We start from the raw sequence: 12,194 nt of genomic DNA, 5'->3' as shown, positions 1-12,194 counted from the left end.
CCAAGCTGTATGTCAGGGAGGTTCCTTCCTTAATCTACATGGATTCTGAAAATTACTGAGATCCTAAAAAATGGAGGTTTTCCTTGAGAAAATCATTGTAAATTTTCCTAGCAGGTTACCTTACATTTTAATTGTGACCTTGCCTGTGTACAGGAGAGCTGTAATAGGAAAAGCCTGCAGAAAATTCTTTTTGGGCAATAGTTCAGTCATACTCATTTCATTGCTACCACTTTATTTGGATTTATGAAATTTTAATTGTAGAGTAAAAGGCAATAATTGATGTTCTCTTTTACCTGTTTTAGATGTTAATTATACATTAATGCCTTTGTGGCTTCTAATTAGCCTTTTTAAAAATTTTCCCTTTTTTGCAGGGGTGAAGGGTTCTAGGTCTTACTATCCTACCCCACCCCCAGCCGCTGCCACCATCATCACCACCACCGCCACCACCACTCTGGTCTGAGTGGGAGGTGACGTCTAGTCTTGAAATATTTGTTGGCTCTCAACAAGATCGGCAAAAGGAAGCAGGGCCCAGATGATTTTGCAGAGGGAAGGAGGGGAGCAATATATGTATGGAGAGTTACATTTATTATAAGCAGGATCACTTGCCTACTTTAATAAATGTATTAAAACAAAATACTGTTTAGTGAAACAAACATGTACAAGTGACTGTGAATTCTTGTGTAATATTTGTCTCACTGGTACCATGACCTTTTTCTCTGAAGTTGTTGTTGGTGAATGATGTTACAATTAACACTTGACTGTTGATTTGTTTCCCTAGGCAAGAAATTATAGAGCAGCTTCTATCAAATATATTCCACAAGGATAAAAATGAATCAGCTATAGTCAGTGCAATACAGATACTGCTGACATTACTTGAGACACGACGACCAACGTAAGCTTTTCTTTTCTTTTATATCTTACAAAATGCCATTTAGCTTTGCTTTGTAGATTTTTTTAAAAGCTAAGAGTTGAGTTGTTGGTTATAAGCTACAATATCATGCCCTTGAATTTTAGGTGCTAAATCTTTTTCTGCTGTATAAACTATAAGTAAGTTTTATGTGAATGCAATACATAGGGATGCAGTTGAAAAATAGCATTTGGTGAACACTCTTTATTGGCAGTATTTGGATTCTGGACATTTGGGTTTTGTAGTACTTACAAAAATATTAGACTAGCCAAGGAATTTTGAGCAAGACCAGTGATTGAGATTAAGTTGTCTCCTGCCTATTACAATGCATCACTGATGTAATATAGGTCAGCGTGTTACTAGTATTTGTGACACCACAACTTATATGCTTAAGTTTATGGGTTTTTTTGTTTGTTTTTCACGTAAGCAGGAAAGGTGGTTGTTCTATAAATATGGCTTAGGAAGTGACTCACCACTTGGGGAAAAATATGTCTATACCTATTTTACATAAAAATGAATTCTATTCAAATTAAATTAAAAACACTAGAGGAAAAGTATGCAAACACTCAAAAGAATTATGGAATTGTGAAAACCTTTTAAGCATATCTCTTTAGACAGAAATTATAATAAAAAAACTATATTTGGCCACATAAATTATTAAACCTCCCTACACATCCAAAAGCACTGTAATCTATTTCCCTTCCTCCCTTTCCAATAATTGAGTTTCTGAATGTTGTCCCATGTAGCTCTTACAGTTAGAAATCACTTCCACATGTGGAATATTTTCAAGTAATCGTCATAATAATCACTCTAGAAGTTAGCTGTGTTCCAGGCAGTGTTCAGTTCTGTGTCTACATTAGCATGATCCTCACGGCAGTCTTGGGAGAGACGTTGAGTGAGCCCACTTTCCACATTTGAACAAATAGCTGGGAAGAGAAGAGCCAGGACTTGGGCACAACTCCAGCAGTGACATTTTTAACCACTGGTTTGCACTGATGTTCAGCTGACACCATTTCCAGATATGACTTTTCATTTGAACGGCATCCCTGCAGTTTTAGGCCCCTCCTTCCTGATGTCCTTTTTCCCCTCTTGGGCTCTGTCCTGCCCATTGGGATTTGAGAGTCTCATTGAATTCATAACTCTTTTTGTAGGAGTGGGTTATAATGAGTATAGCTTGAGCTTTTGAGAGAGGGGTAATTTAAGCCTTTTAAATAGGAAACAATGTTGATTAGCCAAGAAAAACTAGAATAAATGCAGGCCTGTTATTAACATCCCAAATGGTAGGCAGTGTGGTATGCTCTGTACTTCAAGGGTCAGAGGCCTGCTTTCCATATTTTCTGGCTAGAGAACTGCTAGTAGTTTAACAGGTACAAGATGATTGGTGGTTCAAGTGAATGGGAAGAAATCACATACAATTTCCCATCTGATTCTCTGGGCCTCTGGATTTCAGGTTGTGTCTGCTGGTCCCTGTCGAATTACTACATTTTTATATAGTTGTTGTGTATATATCTACATGCTGATATGGAGCACTGTGATTTGTTCTGAAATTGTAATAAGTATAATTAACTTGCTTTATTTTAAGATTTGAAGGCCATATAGAGATCTGTCCACCAGGCATGAGTCATTCAGCTTGTTCGGTCAACAAGAGTGTTTTAGAAGCTATCCGAGGAAGGCTTGGATCTTTTCATGAACTCCTGCTTGAGCCACCGAAGGTAGGACAGCCATCTTAAACATGGCTGGCCATCTTAACAGTTTGATTTAAACAGTTGTTAGAAAGAATATGAACCTTCTGAGTAATAGAACTGGCTGTGACCCGCATGCACAAAATATGTTACACATACACTGCCAGTTGTCTTTATTGCTTTTGAGCTAGTTTCTAATTGGCTTTTATCTCTATACTAGAGCCCAGGGCATGAAATTCGTGCACGGGTAGGGTCCCTAGTAGCTGCTGGCTGCTGGCTGCGGGCCTGGGCCTTCCTTCGTTCTATGCCGTCCCCTGGTAGTCAGCGCATGTCATAGCGAGCGATCGAACTCCTGGTCGGTCTAACTCCCGAGGGGACACTTTGTATATTAGGCTTTTATATATATATAGACTAGAGGCCCGGTGCATGAAATTCATGCAGGGGGCGGGGGGGGGGTGTACCTCAGCCCAGCATGCACCGTCTTGCAGTCTGGGAGCCCTCAGGGGATGTCCAACGGCTGTGGAGGTGGGAGAAGGCTCCTGCCACCGCTGCTGTGCTCACCAGCCACGAGTCCCGCTTCTGGCTGTGCAGCGCTCCCCCTGTGGGAGCGTGCTGACCACCAGGGGGCAGCTCCTGCATTGAGCATCTGCCCCCTGGTGGTCAGTGTGCATCATAACGACCGGTCATTCTGCCATTCTTGATTTGCGTATTAGCCTTTTATTATATAGGATAATGTCTAAATTAACAAATGTATATAATTAAAATTAAAAAAATTTTTACCTGCTTAAGAAACTCTTATTCTTTTTATAAACTCTGGTTACTTCTGTGCCCATAAAATGAATACTTTTCTTCTCACAGCATGTTATTTTCACATTTTTGAGGTAAAATAAATCTTCCAGGAACTGATTTTAGAAGTGGAGTTGTCTTATTCAGAGTTGGAGCAATGGAGCTAATGGACAGATGCTTAGTTAAGCTGTCAATTGAATGTGACTTAGAGCCCAAGATTTTCTGCAGGGAGCATGTGTGTGCTGATGTGAAAACGACTGTTTACTCGGGCAGGCCATGAGAGAGAGCACTGAGAACAGGCAATGAAGACCTGCAAAATGAGTCCACGGTACCCAGTTCCCAGTGGTTTTATCGCTCCAGCCCCTGCCTGCGCAATGATGCACAGGCGTAGATTAGGGTAGGAGGCTCTCCCTCTGGCATCTGGAGGGTGGAAGACTCAGTTATGGAGAGTTCTGCCAACACCAGCTCTTATGTGTTCCTTTCCCTTCAGCCCTGTGTCACTGGATTCAGTGTCCTAGACATTGTAGCTAGAACCTTGGTGGTATCTAGTGCATGAGTTACTGGGGATTTAGGTTTAGTATGCTAGTTTCTTCCTTCAAAATGAAATGTTTTCTGTTTATTTAGTCATTTTGTGGAGTGGGAACCCAGGCTAATTTATGTCCATTACCAAGGAAGAGGAGTTCAGCTTCTTGATGATCTCTTCAGATGGCTGATGCTGCAGTGATCAAGTGTGGTCCTGCCTCCTCCGTGCTGTCTTCCCTGCATTCAGCCTGCATGGGATGCCGTCCAGAGTGCTTGGCGTTCCCTCGGGAAAAGTGCCAGTGTTGGTATTGAATATTTAACGGTCAGTGGCATCTCTCATGCCAGACCTAGGCAGAAGAAGAGGGAGAGTAAGGGAGAAAAAGGATTTACTTAGGAGGAGAGGAGAGAACATCACAAGTGGAAGTCGGAAGAGGAAGAAGGATGAGAGAGAAGAGGGTGCATGATGAAAGGCCCTGACCAGTTAACTTAGACAACCTCCACATCTTCCTTGCAGAAGGACATCGAGGGCAGCATCTAATGTGGAGTCTCACACTCGTATTCTTCTTGGCTCCAATCCAAAGGGAGGTATTGTCTCATTTGGAGGAGTGAGTGTGTTCAGTGTGTCCTGATTTTACTGTCTGGTGTGGTGTGTGAGTAGATCCATGAAGCTTTTTAAAATATCTGATAATTAGAGCTGTCGTACATAGAGTAAAACTGTGAGCCTCACAATCCCAGAAGCCTTGGGGGAGTAGAAAGGGGTGAGGGTGCTGACACTGAGAAAGGACACCACACAGCTGAACTCCTGAACTTGAGATTCTGAAAGGTTCTGTGCCTGTCTGTTGTGACTTCACATGGTAGGAACTCCCTTTTATGGACAAGAGCAGGTTTGAGGTTATGTTTCAAGGTTGTGATCCAGAGGCAGCTTCTGAGTGTCCATCTTTATGGCAGATTTGGCGAAGGCAGAGGGCTGTGTTCAAGACCACTTGTAACTTCTCTTGGTTTCTGGTCAGGTTTGGCATATTGCATTGGTTTTTAGGAACCCACGTAGCTTTCTGCTTGCTTTCTGTAGCAGTTAGAATGTTAAAATGGGGCACTTCATTTCTTATAAAATAGTCCAGGGAAGTTACTTGATTGTTTTCTCTTGGTTACTTCATTATATCCTAAAGATATAAATTTTCCTTCAGATGTAGAATTCAGGCTGAATTGTTTACAGGGTTATTTGACCTGGTGTTTCATCGTTAGCACATACCCTGTCCCTTTCTGTTTGTTTACCTAAGTGGATTGTATCGGGAAGCCTTTTAATTGGAAACTTTTTCTTCCTCAGAAAAGTGTGATGAAGACGACATGGGGTGTGCTGGACCCTCCTGTCGGCAACACCCGGTTGAATGTGATTCGGTTGATATCCAGCCTGCTTCAGACAAACACCAGCAGTATCAATGGGGACCTTATGGAGCTGAACAGTATTGGGGTCATATTGGTAAGCCTTCCCTGGAGAGATGTTTTCATTTGCCTTCGGTATTTTATGGCCATATAACTCAAGGTACAACCTCACAAATTTACAATCCATATCAATGACTTTTCTTGGTCTTGCGTGTAAATGATCTTAGAATTTTTTTTGCCTTGAGTTAATCATCAAATTTGAGTGCTTTAAATTTGTCAGTAGTTATTTATGTAAAGAAAACTGTATTAGAGACTTTCAGAAATGGTGAAGACAGATTTGCCAAGAAGTTCCGCCGTGGTTAGTCACCCTCTTCAGGAGATTGTATGAACAGTGAATAACGGCTGGTGATAGCATTGTTAGCAAAGGGGCAAGTGTTCATCTTTCCACGGAGACATCTCTGTTTATCATATCTGAGACACCAGATTTGAGTCCAGAATTTCCCTTGAAACAGCTGTGAGTCTGCTTGTCAGTGAAAGAGGGAAAGGAAGATCCCAGGAAGGAGCTCCTCCCCAGTTTCAAAGTTTGTGCTTAGAATCCATAGGCCCCGCTCTGGTGCCCCTGCTTGCTGTGTCTGCCCCACCATCCAGAAGGTATGAGGTTAACACTTAGCAGGTTTCACAAGGTACCATCACACTGTTCATTTGCGGAGTTTAGGGTTGTTTCACAGGAGGATGTGTGGGTGTTCGATCACTACATGAAAGGCAGTGCACATTAGAATGTGCACTTACTTTGTGCTCATGTGATCTTGAACATCAAACACTGTGAGAGAGAGTCTGTTTTTCAGATCATTCCCAGAGAAGGGATGCACTCATGCTGTCCATGGTGGAGCCAGATTTGAATTCATATCCAATTGCAAACCCATGTGTGGTTTTCATACCATGCGCTTGCTGGCGTCACTGAGATACTTTGGTTAAATGACATGTCAGTGTAGGGCATAGAGAACAGGAACAGTTTGGATAAAGGTGAAATGTGAAAAGATAATAGTTTGTTTGGTAGCATAATTGTTGCCCTGGGGGACATAGTATTTGCCTTACTCTCTGGATAGAATGTAAAACTCGAGAAATATACCTTTCTACTCCTGTCCCTGAGTCCCCTTGAAGTCATCAATTACTAGTCTTTAATCTTACTAGTTTAATCTTACTATTGCTAATCTTTAGATAATTTGATAAAACTCTTAAGTGGGTCATCATTTCTTTTTCATTTGAGATTACCTAACCAGACTCAATAATAGTCTAAATACATAACTATGTGTTTTGTGCTTTTAGGGATTGTCTTTTCTTTTTGTGATATGTTACCTTTTCAGGTAATTTGGAAATCCCTTGTTTTGCTCCATTTGCTAACAGGGTTGTTTCAAATGCTCGAGTGGTTATTCTTTGTTAAGGTGTGAGCACCTCAAGTTTGGGGCCTATGTGTTTCTCTCTGCCTTGTTGCTCCTAGCACTGTACCTTGCACAAAAAGCCTTCAGTAAATATTTGTTAAATCAAAAGGAAATTATTATAAATAGGGGCCCAGTGCATGAAATTCGTGCCTGGGTAGGCTCCCTAGTAGGCTCCTGACTGCCAGCCAGGGCCTTTCTTTGTTCTGCGCTGCCCCCTGGTGGTCAGCACATGTCATAGTGAGCAATCGAATTCAGGGTCGGTCGAACTCCCGAGGGGACACTTTGCTTATTAGGCATTTATTTTTATTTTTATATATATATTTCTTTAAAAATTATTTATTGAACTTAATAAATATCAGCATTAGTTGTCTTGAAAACATAAGAGGATACTCCCTTTCTCTTTGAGAAACTATTAACTCTTCTTCATCTGTTTATTGTTGGTGTCTACATGATTTCATGAAAACTTTGGCATGTTGAAAGAGCAAATATCCTGTTATTTAGTCTATGAAGTGCAGTTTCAAATAAACTTGTATTCTTTTAGTAGTCCTATTGGACTAAGAACACATCATTTTTACTTTATTAAATTATTATTTGGTCAGTATTTTAAAGCAGTGACTTAAATATTGAGGTAACTGAATAAAAGAAAGAATTGTTGTTTTTTTTGTAGGACATGTTCTTCAAATATACATGGAATAACTTTTTACATACACAAGTGGAAATTTGTGTTGCACTGATACTTGCAAGTCCCTTTGAGAAAACAGAAAATAGCACAATTACTGATCAGGAATCCACTGGTGACAATTTATTGTTGAAACACGTAAGCTTACTTGATTGCTTTTTTCTGCTACTCCTGGTCATAGAGTTTTTCCACTTAAGTGTGAAATGAATTATAGCTCACATTTAAAAAATATAAGTATACTAGAGGCCCGGTGCATGAAATTTGTGCACTGGCAGGGGGAGGGGGGGGCTGGGGGTGTCCCTCAGCCCAGCCTGCACCTTCTCCAATCTGGGACCCCTCGGAGTGTGTCTGACTGCCGGGACTGCTGGCTCCCAACCACTCGCCTGCCTGCCTGCCTGCCTGCCTACCTGATTGCCCCTAACCACTTCTGCCTGCCAGCCTGATTGACGCCTAACTGCTCCCCTGCTGGCCTCATCGCCCCCAACTGCCCTCCCCTGCCAGCCCAGTCGCCCCCAACTGCCCTCCCCTGCCAGCCCGGTTGCCCCAAACTGCCCTTCCCTGCAGGCCTGGCCCCCCCAACTGCCCTCCCCTGCTGGCCTGGTCGCCCCTAACTGCCCTCCCCTTCTGCTGTGGGCGCCGTCATCTTTGAGGGCGGTGCAGTCAATTAGCATATTCCCTCCTTATTGATTATGGGTGCCACCATCTTTGTGACGGTCGATTAGCACATCCCCTCTTTATTAGATAGGATTGCCCTGGCCAGTGTCTTAGTTGGTTGGAGCATCGTCCCATGCACTGAAGGGTTGTGGGTTCAATTCCTGGTCAGGGTACATACTTAGGTTTCGTGTTCAATCTCCAGTTGGGGTGCATGTGGAAGGCAACTGATCAATGTTTCTCTCTCACATCTGTGTTTCTTTCCTGTCCTCAAAAATCAGTAAAAACAATATCCTCAGGTGAGGATTAAAAAAGAAAGTACAAATATTACTGTGAATTCTGACTCACAATTTTCTTTATTCCATTTTAATTTTAGTCAGGCTCTGTATTTCTGGGCCAAATTTCCATGGTTACTAAAACCTAGCTTTGCTTAGATCAATAGCTCATTGGTAGCATTACTTGAAATACTGTCCTTTCCCAGTAGATGCACAGTTAAAGGCATGGGTCCTGTCTGAAATCCCTGTAGTGTTCTGAGAGCCTTGGGTACATTTTTCAGCACACTGCATTTGATTTAGCCAATAATTTACAGCTATATTTACTAGTAGCTTGCTGGGCTAAACATATCACTATTCTATTCAGTTAGTGTTCTAGGTCACTTTAAAATTTTGACACTTTGACATTTATATAAAGATTAACTGGAATATTCCTTTTCATTCAGCTTTTTCAAAAATGTCAGTTAATAGAACGAATACTTGATGCCTGGGAAATGAACGAGAAGAAACAGTAAGTAAATTGATAGGAATTCAGTTTGATTTTCTGTTTGAAGAAAATGTCCTCCCTTACCTTGGACAGAGAGCAGTGAAAGTGATTACATGGTATATGGCACTTCATAGTTACAAATGCTTCTCCTTGGACGGCCAGGGTATTTCATTGTAACAGGTATTTTTTTTTCTTTCTTTAAAAATATATTTTATTGATTTTTTTACAGAGAGGAAGGGAGAGGGATAGAGAGTTAGAAACATCGATGAGAGAGAAACATCGATCAACTGCCTCCTGCACACCTCCTACTGGGTACATGCCCGCAACCAAGGTACATGCCCTTGACCGGAATCAAACCTGGGACCCTTGCATCTGCAGGCTGATGCTCCATCCACTGAGCCAAACCGGTTAGGGCAGGTATTTTTTTTAATTATTTATTTATTTATTTATTTTTTTTAAATATATTTTATTGATTTTTTACAGAGAGGAAGGGAGAGGGATAGAGAGCTAGAAACATCGATGAGAGAGAAACATCGATCAGCTGCCTCCTGCACACCCCATACTGGGGATGTGCCCACAACCCAGGTACATGCCCTTGACCGGAATCGAACCTGGGACCTTTCAGTCCGCAGGCCGACGCTCTATCCACTGAGCCAAACCGGTTTTGGCAATAATTTATTTTTTGATCCCTCTGTCATTCTCCCTCTTGAGGGGAAACCAGGGGTTGGGAGTACTACCCACCTCTGTGCTGCTTTTGAGACTTTCTGGTCCTTTTTGAATGGCTGTTTTTCTGAGAATAATGTGGAGTTGAAGGAAGACTTGTAAAGTCCAGTCCTACTCAGTGATGGTTGGACCAGCACTCTGTTTCTGCGTACCCCATGTTCTCACTGTGCAGAAATGTCACTTCATAGAACTAGAGGGAGGAATTGCCTACTTTCTTGTCAGGAAATTTCCATTAGCTGATTGGCAATATTACTCGAGTCTTAGTTGATGCATGTAAGTAGTTTGTTACACAGATTTATTTTTTCCGGGTGGTGGTGTTTGTAATAGCGTTGGTCTAAATGGAAAGATGGGTATAGTTGGGAAGGTTAGACCCTAAATGGGGAAAGGGACAGGGATGATTTGCCTGTATTCCAAGTGATATGTGGGCCAGACGTGAGATGATTACCTCTTGGCCAAATCTTCAAATCAGCTTATATTTTAACTTGAGAAATGCTATTGGTAGGTGATTCTCTTTATTAATTGATTAAAATTTGATGACCTTTAACAAAATGAAGCAGTTCCCTACGATCTATTTAAAGTCTGAAAAATAGTTTCACAAAAAAGATAAAAAGGAAAGTCACAGGAACATGAAGCATCAATGAGTGGTTGGGTTTTGTTGGTTTTTTAAAGCTAATATGTTATTGAGGATTAATGGTTTGTTGGTTAGTTGATTGGCATATTTGAATAAACCTTGTCCCATTGAGTGAAGCTATAGTATAATTTTTGAGTAGAGCTTCTGCCACCCCACCTCCCATCCTCACCCCCAAGCCTGGTAATATTCTGGCACCCTGCTTTTCTGTTTCATCGCTCCGTCCTGTCAGGAATCTGAATGTCTGTCCTTTGTTATCAGGGCCCAGGGAGGACGACGGCATGGCTACATGGGACACCTGACGAGGATAGCTAACTGCATCGTGCACAGCACTGATAAGGGCCCTAATAGCGTATTGGTGCAGCAGCTTATCAAAGGTAAGTGCTTTCTGGAGTTCTCATCACATTTTTGTAGGGTCAGAGAAAGGATTTAAAGACAAAATGGAAATACTCTGTCATTTGTAATAATTCTTTGTGGAGTTTCTTTAACAATTATCTGGAGACTTGAATGAGTTTCTTGAGAATGTTCTGAATAATTGTTCTTTACTTGTCTTATTTCTGCATTCTTTCAGCAGGTATTGCAGGCTTGGCCGAGCTCAGCACGCTAGAGTTACCCACTTTCCATCTCAAAGAGCACTGCTCGGTGACCCGTTCCTTGAGCTATAATTACTCTTGCTTTCTCTTTCCTTCTGAAGGCAACTGTGTAGGCTGTGGATTGAGTCCTCTAACTGGGGTGTTAAAACATTTCTCAGCATTTGTCCACATCTCCATTACTAACACTGAAATTTAGTCAGCCCAAGGTTACTTGGAAGAAAGTGTGTGGGTGCCTTTTACACTGGCACCCAGACCCTGGCCCGGTCTGTCGCCTCTAAAACGAGGGAGCTCTGTGTACCGACAGGATCACTAGCCCTGGGACTTACTCTGTGAAAAATCCTCACCTTTGCAGCACAGAGTTCTTTCAGAGTAATGATGAAAATCATTTTCCAGTCCCTTCTTTATCTTTTAAGAATGTTGACGTGTTCAAGAGCTATTATCTATCGAATGTGCATTCAGAGAATAGCTGCTGCCCCGTGATGGAAAAATTGGGGCTTGCCCACTTGCAATTTTGCTTCTTGAGAGAGGTATAAGCCAGGTCATCACAGGTTATCTTCCTGTTCTTACCAAAGAGAAGTGGCCGTGTGTGTGTGAGATGGTTTTTTAGATTGGTCTCTTGTATGGTGGCTGCATGCCAGCGCAGTGTGCCTGGTGCATGCAGGTGTGTGTGTAAAGCAGAATTGTCAGCCCTGACCGGTTTGGCTCAGTGGATAGAGCAGGTGGACTCAAGGGTCCCGGGTTCGATTCCAGTCAAGGGCATGTACCTTGGTTGCGGGCATATCCTCAGTGGGGAGTGTGCAGGAGGCAGCTGATCAATGTTTCTCTCTCATCGAGGTTTCTAACACTCTATCCCTTTTCTTTCTTCTCTGTAAAAAATCAATAAAAGAATATATTTAAAGCAGAATTGTCAGATGACAGCTGTAGTCTAGTAAGGCCTCCAAGATTACAGCTGTGGTTTCATTTTTTCAGAAAATGCATTATGTATCCTTTTCTGTAAAAAATTCTTTGGAACGTAGAATTTCCCTATTGCATCTGATCCATGTGTTGGCCTATGGCACAAACATTTAGGAAACATTATTTTTGATCAGTTTGAAAAGCCATACTGGGTTCCATGGAACATTCTTTGGTCAAATGTCAATCAGAGTACCTCAAGAAAATGTGCAGGAGCCGACATTTGCGGCATTTCCTAAACTTATGTGACGGTGAAGAAAGATGGCATTCCTCCACCTTAGAGACCTGTTGCCTTTCTCAGAAGAGTTTATTGGAAACACTCACATTTTCCAGTTTGTTTTTAACCAAAATATTTTTAAAAAGTGTTATAATTACAGCTGCTGAGGGCTTTTGACATCAAACATAGACTTTTGGGGAGTGGGGGTTCTGATCCTGAAAGCCCTCAGGTTCCTCTGAGTTCACCTTTGGGAACTGCTGGGTGGGCCTCCTGTGTT

At 41.9% G+C, this 12,194-nt stretch overlaps 1 protein-coding gene across 18 annotated transcripts in view; it reads left to right on the top strand.

The window, feature by feature from the left end:
• Positions 1–12,194, top strand: part of PPP6R3 (protein phosphatase 6 regulatory subunit 3) — a 78,386-nt gene that overhangs the window by 33,558 nt on the left and 32,634 nt on the right. For all 18 annotated transcript variants that reach the window (XM_059709839.1, XM_059709838.1, XM_059709837.1 and 15 more), the window contains 6 exons: positions 779–892; positions 2,490–2,619; positions 5,222–5,374; positions 7,384–7,533; positions 8,765–8,829; positions 10,418–10,533. In XM_059709839.1, the coding sequence (XP_059565822.1) occupies positions 779–892; positions 2,490–2,619; positions 5,222–5,374; positions 7,384–7,533; positions 8,765–8,829; positions 10,418–10,533 (728 nt within the window). The remainder of the gene's footprint in view (positions 1–778; positions 893–2,489; positions 2,620–5,221; positions 5,375–7,383; positions 7,534–8,764; positions 8,830–10,417; positions 10,534–12,194) is intronic.

Source organism: Myotis daubentonii, chromosome 9, assembly GCF_963259705.1.
Source record: "Myotis daubentonii chromosome 9, mMyoDau2.1, whole genome shotgun sequence".
NCBI classification, from domain to species: Eukaryota; Metazoa; Chordata; class Mammalia; order Chiroptera; family Vespertilionidae; genus Myotis; species Myotis daubentonii.
The sequence above is the reverse complement of the archived record's forward strand: the minus strand, read 5'-3'. Positions and strand labels throughout refer to the sequence as shown.